Source organism: Tasmannia lanceolata, unplaced genomic scaffold, assembly GCF_043159265.1.
Source record: "Tasmannia lanceolata isolate RefF3 unplaced genomic scaffold, GAP_Taslan_0.1 ptg000023l, whole genome shotgun sequence".
In the NCBI taxonomy this organism is placed as follows: domain Eukaryota; kingdom Viridiplantae; phylum Streptophyta; class Magnoliopsida; order Canellales; family Winteraceae; genus Tasmannia; species Tasmannia lanceolata.
In genome coordinates this window covers 24,604,738-24,625,885 of record NW_027518700.1, presented here as the reverse complement: position 1 = coordinate 24,625,885, position 21,148 = coordinate 24,604,738, and the positions used below count along the sequence as shown (strand labels likewise).

The window sequence follows — 21,148 nt, the reverse complement described above, 5'->3', positions numbered from 1 at the left end:
ACACTAAAAAGAATCAAAGCATTCTTTGGAAAACTCAAATTTTTTATCTTTTGCTAATAAGTTGGTTAGAGGCCTAGCAATTTTAGAAAATATTTTTATAAAACCCCGGTAAAAGCCCGCATGGCCCAAAAATGATCGAATATCCTTCACACTTTTGGGCGGTGGAAGATGGACAATGAAATCCACCTTGGCTTTATCAACCTTAATACTTTCTTTTGAAATCACATGACCTAGAACTATGCTCTCTTTTACCATAAAATGACACTTTTCCCAATTAAGGACCAAGTTCTTTTCCCTACTTCTTTCTAAGACCAACTTTAAGTGATGTAAACATTCGGCATAGGTGGAGCCATGAATAAAAAAACCATCCATAAAAACCTCTAAGAAGGTCTCCACCATGTCAGAAAAGATACTCATCTTGCATCTTTGGAAAGTTGTTGGTGCATTGCATAACCCAAAAGGCATGCGTCTATAAGCAAACGTTCCAAAGGGGCATGTGAATGTCATTTTCTCTTGATCTTTAGGAGCTATGGGAATTTGGTTATAACCGGAATAGTCATCTAGAAAACAGTAATACTCGTGACCCGCTAACCTTTCTAACATTTGATCAATAAAAGATAAAGGAAAGTGATCCTTCCAAGTAGCGACATTAAGCTTTCGGTAGTCAATACAAACTCGCCACCCCATTTGAATACGAGTAGGAATAAGTTCATTGGTTGCGGATTGTATCACGGTAACTCTCGATTTCTTAGGCACTAATTGAACGGGACTCACCCATTGGCTATCTGAGATGGGATATATGACCCCGTTATCTAACCATTTAAGATCTCTTTGTGGATGGCTTCCTTCATCACAGGATTAGCCATTTTTTAAGGTTCCCTTGAAGGTTTGGAACCGTCAATGAGGTTGATGTAGTGTTGCACAATCGAAGGGCTAATTCCTTTGATGTCGGCCATTGTCCAACATATGGCTTCCTTGTTATCTATTAGTAATTTAAGGAGTTCCTCCTCTTGAGTGGAGGTTAGGTCCGCGGCAATTATTACAGGCGAAGTACAATTATCACCCAAAAAGCATAACGTAAATGAAAAGGCAAGGGCTTCAACTCCAACTTTGGGGCTTCTTCGATTGATGGCTTTGGAAGAGATGTTGCGAGTGGTCCAACGGGCTCCACATTTTGAATGGCACATGCATCGGCAAAGAAATCGCTTCCTCCATCACCTCCAAGCTCCTCCAAGCATTCTTGAAAACCTGCATCAAAATTGATTTCAAAATTAGTCCTGATATCTTCAGGAAAGGACTGCAACATATTGATTTCTTCATGAAAATTGGGTTGCTTACTTAAGCGAAACACATTAAAATCTACTGATGTATTTCCAAAAGAGAGTTTCATTAGGCCATTCCTATAATTAATTAAAGCGTTGCTAGTATGAAGGAATGGCCTACCAAGGATGATAGGAATTTGATCATTGATATTAGCAACGGGTTCCGTATCTAACACAACAAAATCAACAGGAAATAGAAAATCTCCCACTTTTACTAGGACATCCTCAACCATACCTTTTAGTGCTTTAATGGATCTATCCGCCAATTGGAGTGTGACGGTGGTAGGTTTGAGGTCACCTAGTCCTAATTGCTTGAAAACCGAAAACGGTATGAGATTTACACTAGCTCCCAAATCTAACAAGGCATGATCAATTTGAGTGTTTCCAACAGTACATGATATAGTGGGACATCCCGGGTCCTTATATTTTGCTACCATTTGATGGGACAAAATAGAACTAACGTTTGCGGCCAAGAAAGCTTTCTTGGGTACATTCGTTGTTCTCTTTTGTGTACATAGATCTTTCAAAACTTTAGCATATGTGGGAACTTAAAATTCGCATCAAGCAAAGGAATATTCACATGCACTTGTTTAAAAATATTAAAAACTTTATCAATTTAATCTACCTTTTTATTATTAGCAAGTCTCCTTGGAAAATGAGCTTTAGGAATGAAATCTCGTGTAGGGGGAGAAGTACCTCTTCTGTACTTATCTGTTTGGGCTCCTCTTTTGAGCCTGTGGAGGAAGGTTCTTCACTTACCTCTTTTGGAAGATCTTGCACATTTTTAGAAGGTTCGGTGTTGACCTCCTCTTTGTGATATTCTTTTCCACTTCTCAAAGCATAAACCGTAATGCATTGATTCGCAGGGTCGTATTGTGGCAAACTAGATTGCATAGCATTCAACTGATTTACCTGTGGTTGCGTAGACACCCTATTTTGCTACACTTTAAAAAAGTAAAAGATTCGGTAGTTTGTCAAGTTTCGAGTCCGTATTCCACCTAGGATTAGGCATCTGTGCATTTTAAGGTAGGTTTCGCCTTGTTGAAGGAATTCTGAAGTTGAATCGCGATCCTAAAGGTTTCTAGGGTGTTCCAATGGTATCTAGAAGATGAAAATTCAAGTTTCCAAGCAAGTGAAAAACCTGTTATTTTTAGAATTTTTGGGGTTTCCCTCATTTTTGCCCATTTTTACACTACAGGGGTATTTTGGTCATTCCCGATGTGCCTTTTCTGACCCCCGAGTTATATTTGAGAAATCTTGAGTGATTTTACAAATTTTGAAAAAAACTGTTATTTTTAGAAACTCATGGGGCTTCCACATTTTCATCATCTTATGGATATTTCAATCATTTCTCATATATCCAAAACCATCTTGAGGGTACGGCTGATGAATTATGAGTAATTTCGTAAGATTTGGGAAACCTGCTAAATTTAGATCTCTCAAGGTTTTCTCTTAGTCTTGCACTTCGGGGGTATTTTAGACATTTCCAACATGTCATATTTGGTCCCTAAGTCATGTGTCTAAGAAATTTTGAGTTCGTTCATAAATTTTCAGAAATCGGCTATTTTTGGAATTTTTTAGGGTTTTTCCTAGTCTCGCCAAATTCTTGTACCTCGGGGTAATTTGGTCTTTTCCTGTGTAATTCTTTTGATCCCCGAATGGTGTCTGAGAGATTATGAATGATTTCTTGAATTTTGAAAAACCTGCTAAATTTATAATTTCTCAGGGGTTTTGCTTAATTTGGAAATTCTAAGTGTTAAGGGCATTTTGGGTATTTTCAGGGGAAACCAAATGATCTTGTTTGATATTGCTCACCGAAAGGATCGAACTTTAAAAGTTTCTATTTTCGAAGTTTGACCACAAAGACTTTTCATTTTTTTTCATTTTTCCCTTTAGGGGTGAACCAATTTGAGGGTATTTTGGTCGCATTTGGATGTGTAATGGTTAAATAGGGGCATTTTGGTCCGAAAAGTTGTTTTCCCAAAAAAAATGATGGTTCGATCACATGTTAGGGGTGCACTATAAATATCATATGGGTTGGGTTTATCAATAAAAATTTTGAATTTAAAGGATTTTATTGAATTTTCATTGAAAAAAACTCAAAATACATGTCATAAGGCCTATTGGGCTAAAGCCCACAAGAGGGGGTCCATGTGGACCCACCCATGTGGGTCGGCCACATAAGTGGGCGCCCCACATGAGGAGGCCATATGCAAAAACGTCCAACATGGAATGAGGTGGTTGGTGACATCATATTTGTTTTAGAAAAATAATAAAGAAATGAAGAGTTATAATTAGAAAGGGCTTGTATGGTCAGGTTACTAAAACTGCCATAACTGTTTATCCTTTTAACTAAAAAATTTATTATTATACTTGTTTCGAACGTCTCAAAAGATCTACAACTTTCAGTTTATGACTTTTTCCTGAATCAGCCTCTAAATCGGTAAAATATGAGCTCAAACGTCGGCAGCCCTTTTTGGACTAAAATTATTCATAAAAGCTAGTTTCCTATGTGAGAAGGCTTCTAGATTGACCTTGAAGGATCTCCATTGTGTAATTTAGCATTGTTTAGCTTGCAAGAAATCAATATTAGAAGTAAATACAATTTGGAAGGTAAGGGAAAAGCAAGCCATAGGTGAGAATTAGAAACTAACTAAAGGTAGGAGTCCTCACATTGGAAAATTCCAAATCCAATATAACCTTAACTTTTTCTATAAAAACAAAGCAAGCACAACCTTTGGCCTGGCTTTAGAAAATTCATCCCTCTCTCTCTTCCTCCTTGGAATTCATTCCTCTCTTCAAGTGTATTCATCTCTCTCTCAAGTGTTATTCACAAAAGGGGTTCTTGAACTTCTTCTTCTTCTCCAAGGCACCATATAATCATGGATTATTGAAGTGTTCTTTGGATCTTTTTTAGCGTATATAAGGGTTGGACAAAGTGTATATCTCGGATCACCAACTCTAGAGACAAGGATCGCGATCAACGGTAAGGATCTCTCTTCTTTTTGAATTAGAACAAGCATGCTAGGGTTTTATTTTTGAAATATCAAATCAATGAGTTTTCTTTTGAAATTCCAGTATGTTATAGTATACATTAAAGGTTTTCAAATTCCAAAATTTCAACAAAAAATTAGTTTTCCTCAATATAAATATTAATTTTCTTTCTTTATTCTTCAATATGAGTTTAAATTTAATTTTCAAGGCAAGTGTTTGAAAACATAATCTTTTTCAAAAAATGAATTTTTTTTAGGTTAATAAAAATTTCAAAACTACTAGAAAGTGAAATCTTGGACCACGGTTTGACCGCCTCGATTTCCATTTTATTTTTCGAAAGATAACCCGGCAAAGGGTTATTTCTTGAAGAATAAAATGGAAAACGGGTCAAATCAAATCCAAAATTTCATGAAAATTTGGTTACAAACAGATTTTTGGATTTCCAGTTCAACATAAAAAATTTTGGAATTTTTAAAATTTTTTTAATCCGGTTTTAATTTATTTTAATTTCGGGTTTTTTTTAATAAATATCAAACGATTTTAAAAATTGATGAAACTTTTCAGAACTCATGTTTAATTATAAATTGAAGTTTTTAGGGAATACAATTTTGAAAAAATATTTTATTTACTGTTTTCTAATCGATTCTTTGGTTTACGTGCCGTAATTCTTTTTCGTATTAAATTAGTAAATTATCAAAAAATTTCTTTACAAACCAGTAACTTAGGTTACTGGAATGTTAGAGAAGAATTTTCAATTGGTTTTGCAAAGTTTTAACATGGTTTCGTAATTTATTTTAATAAACGAGTTTCAATTCCTAGGAAACAAATTCTCCTTTTCTATTTAAAAATTGATTTTATGGAGGACATTTAATTTTTAAGTTTTGAAATTTTGATAGAAAATTTTATAATCTATTATATATCTACTGGAATTGTTTATTTGATTTTAGGATAACATTAGGTTTATTTTTTTAGTAATTCTTTGGTTTCATCCGATTTTTGTGTGAATTTCAATTATCATCAAATCGTAATAAACATTTATGAAAGTCATACAGTAGTCTAACCTCATGATTATCTTTATACTGTAAGAGTTTGAGTTGATTTGAAATTGATATGCTATAGGTTGCTGTCTTAATATATAATCTGATTTGAATTTAAAAAAATCAGAAATGGATATCAAACCTTAATGATAATTCATGAACATTTTCTAGTACGCTATAATCATCTATATCTTTATTCTGGGAAAGTTTGGATTAATGTGAAATTGATATGCTATAAGTTACTGTGTTAATCTATGAACTGATTTGAATTTTGAGAAATCAGAAATTGATATCAAATCTTAATGAAAATTCATGACATTTTTCCAGTAATCTATAATCCTCTATATCTCTATTCTGTGAAAGTGTGGATTAATTTGAAATTGATATAATATAAGTTACTGTGTTAACCTATGAACTCATTTGATTTTTAAAAAATCGGAGATTGATATCAAATCTTAATGAAAATTCATGAAATTTTTTTAGTAAGCCACAATCATCCATATCTTGTTACTGGAAAAAGTTCAACTGATTTGGAATTCTATTGCTTATGGTTTCTTTGTAATCCTAGCAATCTGGTCTTAATATTAATAAATCATAATTTAATAGCAAATCAACATAAAAGTTAGTAAAAACCTCCAACAAATCTTAACTTTACATCATGAATTTAATCCCCAACTTGTTTGAAACAGAAACCTTAGGGTTCAAAGATCTCCCATGTAAATTCGCTATACCGCGATAGTCTAACTGCTGAGATCGCAACCACAATCGTATACTAATTGCGATTAATCCTACATAATTGGAGTGCGTAAATTATAGTATGATATTGGCTCCGAGGTTCACTGTCCACAGAAATCCTGAGAAACATGCCAGGCAATAAGATACTATAACTTACGTGCTAAATTATACAAGGGTTGAGGGCACGATTCCCATCCATGGTTGCGATTTGAGGCCGAAACCGGCAAACCATAGAACCTTTGGTATCCCTTAGATATTTAGGAATAAAAAATCCTTGAAAATAAAAAATCAGTCAATCTAAAAATCACCAATATCAACAAATTAAATTAACTCAATCAAAGTCTTAGGAGCCGTTGGATTGCGGTCTCCTATCGTATGAACCTTTTAGGGCCCCTTAGGAACACTTTGTCACGTTGTGCCCTAGGTTTTAGGGAGTCCTAAAGTTAGGAGTCCAGCCTCATCACGGTCGTTTGCTATGGATAGCAACTGTGCCATAGATCTAGTTACACTAGTCACCAAATGTTTTTCTAGGACAAACCTAGTTACTTAGGATGTAGGTTAACCTGCATTAGTCTAAGGGACGACTTGCACTTAGATACATCTTAGATGAAGTCCTAGGATAATAAAATCTTTAACTTGAATTAAATAATTTCTCTTAAATTGTTAAAACAGTCAATCCAGTCTAGGTCGGTGTCCTAGATGAGTTAGGTATAAGTAGCTTAGTTCAGGTGCACCGAACTACGATCGACTCTGATTCCAATGAGGCTGGGATACGTAGGCAATTTGGATACTTGAGTGGCATACTAAGCCCGAGTGGCTCCACACATAAGTGGTGGGGTTTTGTATATTAATCCTTAAATTAAAAGTAATTAAATCACTTAGGACTTTCCATGAAATTAGAATTTTAAGAAAACTTTCACTTAGATTGAATTCAAACAAATTAAGAAAATCAAGATACACATTTAGGAATTACATTAAAATTAGATTTTATGATGCATGTCACGTAGTTCACACTTCAATAGAGTTAAATGAGCCATTTAAAAGAAATTCAAGAGAGTTAACTTTTGGAATCCAAGACCGGATTATCGGGCGAGGATGGTGCATGTGGTGGTAACTCCCCATACCTTCCATTCTCGTAACCAGGTAACAAGTCTAGATTTCTGGTTATTTATGGGTCCTAGATCCCTTATCTAGGTGGCGACTCTGTCATTCTCCTTTGTGTGAAATTCGGATTCCTTTAGTGAGCCCAAGTTCACGGAAATGATGAAGTAAATCATACCTTGCTAGGCTCGGCGGCTTATCCCTGTCCTTGTGGGTACTGGGTTGCATGTTTGTTTGCACCCTATGGCTTGGTTGGGTAATCAATAAAAAAAGGGCACACGCCAATCGCGTGGGTACGAGAGACCAAGAGAGAGTATGGCGCCTCGCGCTCGCGACCCTCTCGCGGGATCGGGTCCCACAAGTTGTTGATTCCCATTCATGGCCACATTTCTTGGGTTAGGAATGAGTTGACTTGGCATTTTTCCTTTTCCCTTTCACTTAGGGCCGTAGCAAGTTGAGAAATTTGCTTTTCTACGTTGTGTTGGCCCGTCATGAAGGTACTCATGAGAAGCTCCATGTTCTTCTCTAAAGATGCAATAAGTGCCGACTCCTCTTGTTTTTGAAAATCCGGAGGGGGCTGATTTGAAACATTATTAATCATGGGGTTTTGAAAAGTGGGAGGGGGAGGGGGTGGCCAAACAAAAGTGGGAGGGAAGGTGGGCCTAGGTTGGTCGAATTGGCCTTGGCCTTGGAAATTGGATGGCCCACCTTGACTCCATGAAAAGTTGGGATGATTTCTGCATCCCGGATTATAAGTGCTAGAATAAGGATTATTAGCATAAAAAACACTCACATTCTCATTAGAATTACCAAATTTAGCAAGAGTTGGACACTCTTCCATGACATGGTTCATGGCTTGACACCATTTACACATGGGAACAATATGTGCAATTTGATTGACTTGTGAAGGTCTTTTGACAACTGTTGCTTCTAACCTTTTGATTAAGCTATCAAGATGGGCATCTTTTGCCACGGCACCCTTTATTAGAATCCCTTGCTTGAAGTCGCTCTCTCACCTTCTTGAGTGGATTCCCACTCTCTTGTTTTTTTCGCCAAATCAAGCAAGAAGTTCCATGCCGCGGCATCATCAGTGAAAGATGTAAAACTGTTAGGACACATGGACTGAAGAAGTTGCTTTGTTTGGTAATCTATGCCCTCATAAATAATTTGGCATAAGTGCCACAAATCAATTCCATGGTGAGGACACTCTTGGAGTAGGCCTTTGAACCTCTCCATAAACTTAGAAAATGACTCTAATGACTTTTGATTGAATTGTAAAATATCGTTCCTAAACTTATTAGTTTTATGTAATGGAAATTTTTTTTTAGGAAAGCAACGGAGAACTCCTCCCAAGTGGTGATGGAGTTCGTTGGTAAACCATAGAGCCACTTTTTGGCTCCATCCTTGAGTGAAAACGTAATAAACTGCAACTTTACCGCATCGTCGGTAAGTTGTTGCAACTTAATCAAAGCACATACATCTTCCAACTCACGCAAAAATAAATAAGCATCCTCCGAAGGGAGGCCATGAAAATGTGGAAGCAAAGAGATAAATTGTGATTTTAGCTCAAAATTATTGCCCTGCGCAATCGGCAATCTAATGTAAGAAGGTTGTGCGGTTCGGGCCGGATTGAAACGATCGTGTAAGGTTTTGGGTGGTTCTTCTTCCGCCATAGCTTCTTGATTTGGTTCGATGTCTTCCTCTGTTTTTGACTGGTTAGCTCTTTCTAATCGATTGGCCGAGTTACTTACCCAACCTACAGTCATAAAAATAAAAGAACTAAGTTAGAAAGACAGGTAGGCAATAAAACCAAATTAAGAAACTACTAATTATAAAAAACTAAAAGTGAAAAGAAATAAAAATCACTTCGAATAATATAGAAACTAAAGTAATAACGAACTCTTCCCCTGCAGCGGCGCCAAAAACTTGATTGTGATATTAAATAACCGCAAGTGCACGGGTCATATGCAGTCACGGCTCGATCTCAGGGAAGAGGATGTAGACTTTCTATCTTTATATTATTTAGAAAATAAAAGTGTAATAAGTTATTGCCTGGCATGGGTCTCAGGATTTCTGTGGATTTACCTCAGAGCCAACAACTTATTATAAATTTACTCCTCAAACAAAACAAAGATCGAAACTAACTTTAATTTGATTATTACTTTATTTCCTATATCTAGGCAAGTGAACCAAAGATTTAATGATTCTATTAAGTACCTATTAAATAAGAAAAATCAGTTCTAATTAATGAGAGAAATCAGTTCTAATTAACAAACAAATTAAAACTATTCTAATTAGAAAATCAAAAACTAAAATCTGAATTTTAGAATCTGTAATTAAAAACACTGTTTACTAAAACAGTCATATCTCACTCATTTGAACTCGGATTTTAACCCTTGAGTACTCATTGCGAAGGATTTTGAAATATCTACAACGTTTATGTTTATGAGTTTTCCTGATTTGGTCATTTACCTATCCAAAATTGGCTTCGAAAATTGACTAACAGCATTAAAACGAGAAAATCAGATTTGAAATCAAACTTGAAACCTAGAATTAAAAGACAACTAAAACCAAGATTTGTTTAAGAGATAAACTATAGATTAAAAACTTAATTGGGGGCTGGAATCCACCATGGTTCCGGTTGGGATAATTAATTAAACCAAAATTTTGCTTTAACTCATTATATAATTGATAAAAATGTCTATGGAAGATAAGATCGAAAGATGCCATTTTTAATGAATTATTATCGATTATCTAACAAGTTTTAAAAAATATATAGGGGTATATAATCTACTTCATCAATAATCAATCATACGAACGGGGAAAGTCGATGGCATGAATGATTGGGATAGAGCAATTATACAACCTATATATACGTACGTTATATTTGCATCATAAAATATTTTTAATCAAAATTCTTTCCCTTCCCCATGGTTTCATCTAAACTCCAAGTAAGTGGGTTTAGTTGTTCATAGCGAAAGGAAAAATAAAAGGGATAGAAAATAAAAGAGATGTCATATGAGTACTTGAAAGAAAAAATAAAAGAAAATTAAATAACTTCTCCACTATTTTAGGATAAACTAGAGTTATACATCAAATTGGAACTAGAAATAAAGAAAACAAAATAAAAGAAACACTTATTCTTTTTCTTCTCCTTCAAACAATGGCTGAAGCTTTGATCGCCCTTCTTCAATGCCTTGCGACTGCGAACTCCTCCCAAGTGGTGATTTAAGAAACTTGGCAAGTGTCTTGTATTTTTTTTGGAAAGAAAGATTGAAGTCACCTTGAGCCTTGAATGATGGTGGATTGGTCCTTGGTTGAGAGAGAAAAAAAAGAGAACTTGAAAAAGAGCAAGAGAGAACAAGATAGTAGGAGTAGTAGAGAGAATAAGAGAATTGTAGAGAGAAAGTAGAGAGAATGAGAGCTTTGAATGATATTCTTCACTTCAATATATGGAAGACAACTCCTTCTATTTTTAAAATCCAAGAAAATACACAAACTTGGCAAGTGTCTTCTATTTTTTTAGAAACCAGCACCTGTAGTTGGCAATTTATGAACTTCCAGTATTTGTTGGTAAGGCAACTTTCTCTTTTCATCATTACCATTTTACCAACTTTGAACATATATTTGGAAATTTTTTTTCTCTTTTTGTTGACCTTTTCCAACGTGAGGCTGAGTGATGATTTTTGGCAACAAGACAAAATAGTAAATGGCATGCATATAAGGCAAGCAAGTGGGTCCCACCAATATTGCATATATATGTAATACACTCAAATTACTATTTTCAAATAAGAAACGTGGGAGTGGCTACTGTAAACGAAATTGTGCAACTCCAACTCCAACTCCAAGTGGGTCCCACTTTCTATTGTTTAGAATTCAACCTTCTATATTCAATAATCCTTGCTGTCTTCTTCCGTCTATACATGCATGTATATGCATGCTTGGATGTTCGGTCTAACATGTGAGGACCATGTGTATTGCCAACCATGCCAAAACGTGAGAAGGTTGTTGCCAACTATGATATCCACACTCCCTCGTTTTGATAATGATACTCCATCCTACTAATGATCTCTCCTTGAGTCCTTGGAGCATGCTTGGGAATTGCCAAAAAAAAAATAGTTTAAAAGCAGGAACGTGGGACCCACTTGCTATTTGGATTATTTGCCATGTCAAGGTAAATAGTTTAGAATAATTTAACGTGGGACCCACCCTAGATGGAGCAAGTTGTCAAAAACCACCACCGACCTTATTCTCATAAGGAAAGAGAATTGCTTGCCCATTATCCATCGGCCACTTTACTCCAAAAATAACCTCAAATTGGAGCAATTAGAAACAAGATAAATATGGCAGCAGCTTCCATGTGTTGTCCCAAGGTGAAAAAATCACAACAGTAGCCCTACACATGTAAGTCCCACTTGTGTGATTATACTTGTGTGGTTTTCACATAATACTTCAAAACTCCTATAATGAGACGAAACTTATCCTAAAAATGCAAAAATGCAGAAGACCGGCTTAAGACTCGATGACACTACCGAATCTTTTACTTTTTAAAGTGTAGGAAAATGGGGGTGTCTACAGGTTTATGGCGACAAAGCTCTACGCAATTCAAACCTTTGTCATAACCCAAAGTATTCGACCTCTGTCCGTTTGTCACCTTGAAGGCTGGGTTAGATCCTTCAGGGATGTTGCCCAATTCTTGGATTATTAGCGCAATCGTTATTCTCCACCCCTTTCTAGTTCAGGATCCGTCCATAAATTTGCAAATAAATAAATAAATAAATAAAATAAATGTTTGTTTTTCTTTCTGTTACCGGTTGTTTTACCGAGTTTTGGTTCTTTGTCTTCTATGTAGGTAGATCATGGACCCAGACAACCTAGTTGAATGGATGCAGCGATTCTATTCCCCTGCAAGTATGGAGCATGTCGATTGGATGGTAGACCCCAATGAAAGTTTCATTCCCCTACTACCCACCATTCTGATAGATGAGGACTTCCTTAGAACTGCTACTACATTTTGGGACCCTCAGTACCATGTCTTCCGTTTCGGCTTAGAAGAAATATGCCCGACATATGAAGAATTCTGTGCCTTGTTAAAATTACCACCTGAAGGACCCATGGTCCTTCCTACTGTCATGAGTCGCCATCGAGCAACTGTTCAACGACTATTTTGTTGGGAACATCTTGAACCATCCACCTTCCGACACAATGGAGGCCTCTTGACCAACTTTCTTCTCCCTGTGTTTTCCCCAGATGGAAATCTGAGAGATTCTACCTACTAAGAGTACCGGTATAATGCCCTCCTATTTTGTGTATACGCCAAGTACCTTACTGTCCTGCACTCCAAGATAGCTTCCCAAATTATTCTCGATCTTGTGGATCAGGTCTCATGCGGATTCAACCCTGTTTCTACTATCTTAGCAGAAACCCTTAATGGTCTAGATGCATTCTTTGAAAACCCATAGCGTCCTTTCTCAGGATCCCCCATTCTGTTATATATCTGGGTCACCCTTAAACTTAGCATCTTTATTCCATCCTCTCGGTATAATATCTCTATTTTCGTTTTCAATGCCTGGGCATATGGACCACGATTTGATACCCCATCTGAATGGAGATCTTGGTTAGGCAGTCGGACATCAGGAGACATACTTTGGAATTCAGGAGGACATACAACATTTTCCCTAACAACCCTAAATCCAATCGAGTCGAGATTTTGGCATTAAAGAAACATTTTTCTATATTCCAGATTGTATTAGACGCCAATATGGATCTAGACAAGAGGTTCCTCGTCCCCTTTGTCAATTCTGTCCCGGGGCGTTTTCGCACAATTGGCAGCAATTTTGAGCATTAACTCTTGCCATCCTTGCAGAACAAGCATATGGTACTGGAAAGTAAATCTAATACTTGTTTTATTTCGTATGTTAGGAGCGTTCGTAACTTGCGAAGTGTTCGCAACTTGCGGATGCCTCTAAAGGCTACATCGGGTTAAGGATAATCCTAATAAAGGAGAAAAGAGCCAAATTATTTTGTTGAATTCTTTGAAAATACTAAGTTAGGTTAATGTAGAGTTATAACCTTTTTTATTTTGATAACAAGTCTGCTGAAAGGAAATCAACATATCCCCAGCAGAGTCGCCAGTTTGTGGGAGCAGATTTTTTCCCATGCGCGTGAGGCGGTGTAGACACCCCATTTTGACCGAACCCCAATAACTTGGTTTGGAAGGAAACCCTAGTAAACTAGTGTTTTAGAGTCCCAAATTGTGTCTCAAGGTAGGTTAGGATCCCAAGTAGGTACCCTTAAAATTTCGTCAAAATCCGTTGGGTTTTGCCCAATAAACAAGTGAGGTTTGTAGTATAGTACAGTGTGAAAGGGGGGTGAATTAGTTAACTCGGGTGTGCTAGTATCAATATCAGTTGCAGCAAAACTAATTCATAAATGCTTCATCATTTTTACCTTAGGCTACCCCTTTTAGCATTGGAAAATGAGTAAAACACACTACAAGGGGCTGGCTAGTAAGAAAAGGGGGCAAAAATATCATTTTCGTTAAAAACCCATCGAAACAGGGTTTGGAGTGGTGAAAATAGAGAGAGAGGGTTTGGAGGTGAAATCAGCGAGAGGAGAGAAGAGAGATTAATCTCAAAACCCTAACCCATAATTTTCTTCTCCGGTGGATCTCCGGCCGGCCAGCTATTTTCTACCAAGCTTTGATTTTACCTTGCTTATCTTCTTTACTCACCTTTCCATCTTCATTCTCTTCTTAGATTCATGAATTTCAGATCCAAGTTCCAAACCGTAACCTCGGTTCTCCATTTTTTCCGATCAATTCACCTTTCAGCGGCAAGATTCAATTAGAATCTAGAGGCTCTCATTTTTTTCGTGAAAATCAGATAAGAGAGAGAGAGAGAGAGCGAAAGACCGAAACCCTAACCCATTTTTTATTTTTCCGGTAAATCTTCTTCTTCTCCGGCTAATTTCTGTTAGGATTTCAACCATTCTGTGGTCATTGACCTTTGCCCTCAACTATCCTTCACATTCTCGACTATTGAAGCATCATTTTTCTATAGAATTTTGAGATCATCTCTGCAAACCCTACTTTCACCTCTAACATCAAACACAACTTTATTAGCACCTTGATTTCTTTCATTTTGAATTCGTAAACCTTGGATCCGAGCTTGATTCCTCAATTTTATTAGAAGAAAGAGATCTCGGTCCTAAAATTTCAGATCAGAGAAGGTGATTTATAAGCAAATCACTATAAGAAAGTTCATCAAGGGTGTAAACACTTTCCAGCTTCAACAAATCTCAGCAATATTCCATGGTTACCGATCATCGTCTTCGATTACATCTTGCTAGATTCGATTGTCACAAATAGCAGTGAGAGGTCATCCTGTATTTTTTTCAGCCTTCTTTTCTTTCAATTACACAGGTAATCTTTTGAATTTTTTTAAAGATTATCATGCTGAATCATATTTGTATCCTCCTTGATGAAACATGCTTGCTGTGTGTTTGAATTTCAAACTGATTAATTGGCATTAGGATAGTTTTCTATGATTTGCTGGTAAATAATAATAGCTGATCTTTATGAATGTTGATCTTAATCTATGCTCCGATGCATTGAAATTTTAAATTGATTCAGTAATACTTTGTGTTGAAAGTCGATTCCAGCTTCTATGCCTTGGATCGTAAGTTGATTTGTTACACCTCTGTGCTTGTGAATCAACTCCTCTGTCTTGTTGATTACCTGATAACTTATGAATAATAGAACACTTACAAAGTTCAGTTTTTGTCTTGTACATTTTACAAATCCAGCCCAATGCATTCAAGGTTCAGTTTCTGTCTGGTAGATTTTACAAATTCAGCCCAATGCCTTTGAGTTTTAGCTTTTATCTTGTACATTTTACACAAGGTTCGGTCTATGTTGCACCCCCTGTTTTATACAAGATTCACTCCATGTTTCAGCCTTATTTTACACACAATTCAGTCCATGTTGCTGCCCCAATTTTGCACAAGATCCAATCCATGTTTCAGCGCTGTTTTGCACACAATTCAGTCCATGTTGCTGCCCAGTTTTGCACACAATTCAGTCCATGTTGCTGCTCCAGTTTTGGACAAGATTCAGCCCCTGTTGTTGCACAAGTTAAGTCCAAGATTCAGCTCCCTGTTTTACACATTCAGCCCATGATTCCGTCATAGATTTTTACACATTTCAGGCCATGGTTTAGTCCTAGTTTCGGCACAATTCAGGCCCTGTTTTGCATAAGTCCATCCCATAGTTCAGTCATGATTCAATCCCTCTTTGATGTAATGCAAGGACAGTTCACTCTCTTGTTGTTTAGTCCATGTTCTCTGCTATGGAATCAGCCCAGTTATTTACAATTCAGCCTATGAAATCAGTCTCTGTTTAGCACAAAATTCACTTCATAGTGATGTGTATAAGTATATCATGTACAAGTAAAAGTATCACTAAATCTATGTACAGGTGTGTCAATACAGTGAATGTATGTGGATGTGTACTTGTTTGTAGGCATGTAAGTGTGAGCTTGTGACTATGTGTTTGAATGAGGATGTATGTGAGAAGATATATATGCGCATGTCTAGAAATAGGTGTATGTGTCTCTGAATGTATATATGTGTATGAATGTTGTGCACAGGTGTATATATATGTATGAATGTATGCATGTGTGTAGTTACATCCGTGTATATGAGCGAGAATAGGTGACAATAGGTGTATACACCCTACAACTGTTTTATTATCCCATTTGCTGTTACAAATGAATATTATCCTCTCCACATTTACTATTCAATTGAGTTCCAAACAAGAAGAACGTTTCTGTTCATGTTCAGATTCTAGTTCATTACTCCCATGTGCTTAGTAACTGTTGGTTTCTTGCACTCATGGAATCATTTCCAATTATGGATATTGTATTATAGGGAAATTTTTGAGTGTTTCACATATTTTTTTAAGGACTAACCAAGTCCTTTAGATTAGTCATCTGTCATGGCTGTGGCGATGAAGGCGTTAGCCCAAGCCCATCCTTAGGGGACTAGCTTGGTCCTAGTGGCGTTCCCCTCTTTATTTTAATAGGCTTACTTAGTCTTTTAGATATTTACAGATATTAGAACCCTTCTTCATTGCCAGGGCAATGAAAGAGTCATCTAGAATCCTCATTTAGGAGACCATTATGGTCTCATTAGTGAGTTACACTAGGAGACATGCTTTGTCTCATTAAGGCGATCCTCCTTCGGAGACAAACCTTGTTGTTTAGAGCCCATCCCTTAGGGAGATTGCCTTAGTTTGGTAGAGAGTTTACTCATAGGAGACATGGCCTGCCTCATGTATAGAACCTTTTTTAAGTTGTACCCCAACTTGTCCCCCTACTAGTTGGAGACCAACTTGGTTTATTAGTTGCCTCACTCCTACTTATCATTGCATGGGCGATGATAGGGATACTTGGAACCCACCTTTGTGTCTAGGAGGCATGCCTTGTCTCATTTATAGAGCCCCTATTTGGAGACAAGCCTTGTCTCATTTAGAGAGTCTCCCCTTAGGAGGCATGACTGGCATCATGTATAGAACCTCTTCTAAGTTATACCTCAACTTGTACCCCCTACTAGTTGGAGACAAACTTGGTCTATTAGTTGCCTCATCACTATTTATCATTGCCAGGGCAATGATAAGGTTACTTGAAGCCCACCTGTGTGTTTAGGAGACTTGCCAAGTCTCATTAGCACCCTTGTTTATTTCATATCCTTTTAAAAGTCAAATCTTTGATTTATTTGCATCCCCTCTTAGAGTTGTTAGTCATATTTTGATTTACTTGCACCCCTTTTAGTGTTGTTTGTTTAGGAGTCTATGTTATAGACTATTAGTTTGTCCTCTAGTTTAGGAGTTTGTCTTTTAGAGTTGTTGCCTCTTTATAGGGACCATCTCAGTCTTATTAGAGCCTTACCTACTTAGGATCTTAGATTAGTTTTACTTTCCTAGGCACACTAGTTTACTCGTTTTAAGGAAATTTCACTTTTAGTGAATTTATTTGTTTGGGATTTCCCCTTAACCCTAAGGGTTTTGTTCTAGGGTGTTGCTTTGTACGTTTCCTTTGGCCTTTGACCAAAAGGGTTAAAATATTTTTGAAAATCTAAAAAACATTGAGACATTTAAAAATTCAAAAAACACTTGAAAACTTTAAAATCCAAAAACATTAGAAATTTGAAACTCAAAAATATTTGAAAACTTTAAAAACATAAAAAACATTAGAATATCTGAAATGTCAAAAAGATTTTAGGAGCGTATTAGGAAAGTTTGTTTCCGAACTACGATGGCTTGATCCTCTTCCACGAGGTACGTAGGCAGTTTGGGATTCTCGTCCCAAGTCCAGTCAAACCTTTCAAAATAAACATTTCAAACTTTGTAAATAAGTCGTTTAAACCTTTCAAAAAACACAAAAATATTTTAGAGCTTTCTCGATAAACATTATTTTCAAAAAGCTCTTCTTCTTCTAGAGTTAGGAGTTTGTTTTAGATAGAGTGTTTTGATTGTTGTGTGTTTGTGTTAGAGTTAGGAGTTAGTCCTAGCTAGGAGTCTTTACGCCTCCGTCCCGTCTGTTGGTGATCCATATCGCCGACTGATAACTAGATTTAGGATGCGTTAGTCTGCCCATTGTTTTTCTTAGGAATACAGCCTAGTTACACATAGGATATAGGACCCACCTGCAATAGCTTAGGGTTAAAAAACTTACATTTAGTTTAGGCATATAGGGGGTCCTAAAATTCACAATTCACTTAAATTTAAATATCGTTCAAGAAGCTTTAAAATCCAGTCCGATCTTTTATGATCGAGTCTAGTTTAGTGGTCTAAATGTCTTAGGCATCATAGTTTAGAATATGCACGAAGAACTACGTGACTCTGATTCTCGTGGAGGCAGGGATACGTAGGCGGCTTGGATGAACATCAGACCATCCAAGAGTCGTGGACAACATTTAGAGTCTTAGAGTTTGTTGTGTTGTGTCGTGTGTGGTATTGAGTCGTGTTGTATGTTTAGTTGTGTTTTCTTACTTTCTTGTACAAACTTTATGCCTTTAGCTGTAGCATGCATGTGTTTGTCCACTAGAACGTAGACACCCATTAGGCATGTCACTCATAACCTAGTAATGCTTAGGTGACACTTACTTTTTATTATTTTGTGTGCGCTTGTTATTTCTAGCTCCGGGTCATGCATGCTTTAGGTAGACGTTTGTCTCGGGGATATTTGTTCCCATTTCACTTGATTTTTTCTCAAAACTCTTCAAAGTTAATAAATAAATTGCATAAGAGACCAAGTGCTTGCACTCGGACGGATTGAGATGCTCTCCGGACCTTCCTCATCCATAATCAGGCACGGACCCACATATATTTCTGGTTATCCATTGCACAGAGGATTTGTTTTTGGGGTTCCATGGCCTATCCATGGATGGCGACTCTGAGTTATTTTAGGTACGTCTTGGTTTCGAGCACTAGCTCCGGATCAAGAGGTATCTCATTCATTTATATCGCCACTCGTGCTATGCTATGAGGGTGGCAACCGTTTTAAGAGTTCCTTGGTAGAGCTCTCCCTTCACATGTGGATGATCCAAAAGGACCGACCCTAGCCTTCCTCAGGATCGGGGTCCACAGGCTGGCGAATCTGTTGGGGAGTTCTTGAAACATTGCCTAACTTTGTAAAAATGACATTTTTACTAATTTTGAAGAAATTTGGGCCAAAATGAAGTTAAATGGGAACTCTATCGTTAGAAATCGAGGGGCACCAAATAGGTGCGTAAAACTAAGGATTCACACACTACACATAATACATTATCATATTCTTTATTCTTTATTTATTTCATTGTTTTTCATTATCATTGGCTCCAGAGATAGATACGACGAGTACCAGATGAGATTTCATTACCCTGATGGAACCGTTGAATCTATTTTCAAGCTATGCGCCAGTGCTGCCCCCGTAGACACTAGGTGTACTTGTGTTTATAGCAGCCAATGAGTAATGAAGCATACTATGTATAACACTGGTGTACTTGTGTTATACATCTAAGGTATGGTTCATATGCATAGTGTCTGATAGATTGAGTCCGGAGCCCTACTTTATTTCATATATACTATGTACATAAATATACATCTTCACTTAGTGAAACCCAACTAGGAGGTGCATGTGTTTATATATATATATATATATATATATATATGAGGAAAGTGTCTCTAGTCTCTCCCCTAGATAAGCTTATCTACTCCTCCCTTTAAAAAAACACAGTGGGCCCACGCTGTTTGGATGATCCAAAGCATTCATTTGATAGGTCCTAACATAGATAGGGTGTGCCCAAAAAATCAGTACCAAAGGGTCATCCTAGAACTTCGTTTTGTGGGGCACACCGTGTCCAAAATGGACGCATATAAACGTCAGTGTCCATTCTGGGTACCACAAGGCACCACAAAACGAAGTTCTAGGATGACCCTTTGGTGCTGATTTTTTGGGCACACCCTATCTATGTTAGGACCTATCAAATGAATGCTTTGGATCATCCAAACAGCGTGGGCCCACTGTGTTTTTTAAAAGGGAGGAGTAGATAAGCTTATCTAGGGGAGAGACTAGAGACACTTTCCTCATATATATATATATATATATATATATATATATATATATATATATATATATATCGCATTCATATAGGACGTACATGTCTGAGGGAGACATATGTAAACCTAGGATAGAAGTTAGCCTACCCATGTAGTGTAGAAGGGTATTGTGGTTACCCGCAGCGCTGCTAGTACACTCACAAGTTTGTCTTGAGTCAAGATCTCCTTGACTCCGCTAGATTATATTAGGGGTGGTGCCCCTGGTTAGGATATATGTATATGTATATGAGGAAAGTGTCTCTAGTCTCTCCCCTAGATAAGCTTATCTACTCCTCCCTTTAAAAAAACACAGTGGGCCCACGCTGTTTGGATGATCCAAAGCATTCATTTGATAGGTCCTAACATAGATAGGGTGTGCCCAAAAAATCAGCACCAAAGGGTCATCCTAGAACTTCGTTTTGTAGGGCCTTGTGATACCCAGAATGGACACATATAAACGTCCACGTTTATATGCGTCCATTTTGGACACGGTGTGCCCCACAAAACGAAGTTCTAGGATGACCCTTTGGTGCTGATTTTCTGGGCACACCCTATCTATGTTAGGATCTATCAAATGAATGCTTTGGATCATCCAAACAACGTGGGCCCACTGTGTTTTTTTAAAGGGAGGAGTAGATAAGCTTATCTAGGGGAGAGACTAGAGACACTTTCCTCTATGTATATATATTTATTATATATTGATTATTAGATTAGTGTTCTCCTAGTTAGGATTCCTTACCCAATGCAATCACTTATATCCATTCACCATCCAGGTTCAAATCCGGTCTGAGGCTCTTACTTGCCATTACCATGACCATGATCTATCCTTCGATTTTTCGGTCATCTGATCTGACCCATTGTCATATATTCTCCTTTTTGGACAACCCTTCATTTGATTACCCATCTTTGGTGATTATATTCCCTTTACTGACCGTCTGTTTACATTTTTTTTACCACCATTACTCGAGTATTAGTATTCTTGGTGAGAGCCCTGTACTACTGGTTTTTTATTCATATACCCTTCTGCTGAACCATGGGGATCCCTTTGTATAGCAGTCATGCTGTCAGATTTTACCTAAAATATTTTTGAGCATGACCGCTATTCTTTTGAGTGAGTTAAACCATGAGTTTAACTTACCTCGATCTTTTTGTCTAGCCGTCATGCTGCCGGATTTTACCTAGAACATTTTGAGCATGACTGCTATTCTTCAAAGTTAGAGATAAACTCTGAGTTTGTTATATCGTGATCCCTTTATTTATTCCCATCTATCCATTTTGTCGATTGTTCGTCAGATCACTTGATTATTAGATTAGTGGCATGT

The 21,148-nt window shown here is 37.1% G+C and overlaps 1 protein-coding gene across 1 annotated transcript; it reads right to left on the bottom strand.

Moving 5' to 3' along the window:
* Window positions 1-1,039: 1,039 nt before the first annotated feature.
* On the bottom strand, window positions 1,040-1,759 carry LOC143855958 (uncharacterized). Its single transcript, XM_077366002.1, has one exon. The coding sequence runs from the start codon at window positions 1,757-1,759 to the stop codon at window positions 1,040-1,042; it is 720 nt and encodes a 239-aa protein (XP_077222117.1).
* Between the last annotated feature and the right edge of the window lie 19,389 nt (window positions 1,760-21,148).

Coding starts and splice junctions, on each gene's coding strand:
- LOC143855958 (XM_077366002.1), bottom strand. CDS start 1,759: ATGGTAGCAAAATATAAGGACCCGGGATGTCCCACTATATCATGTACT.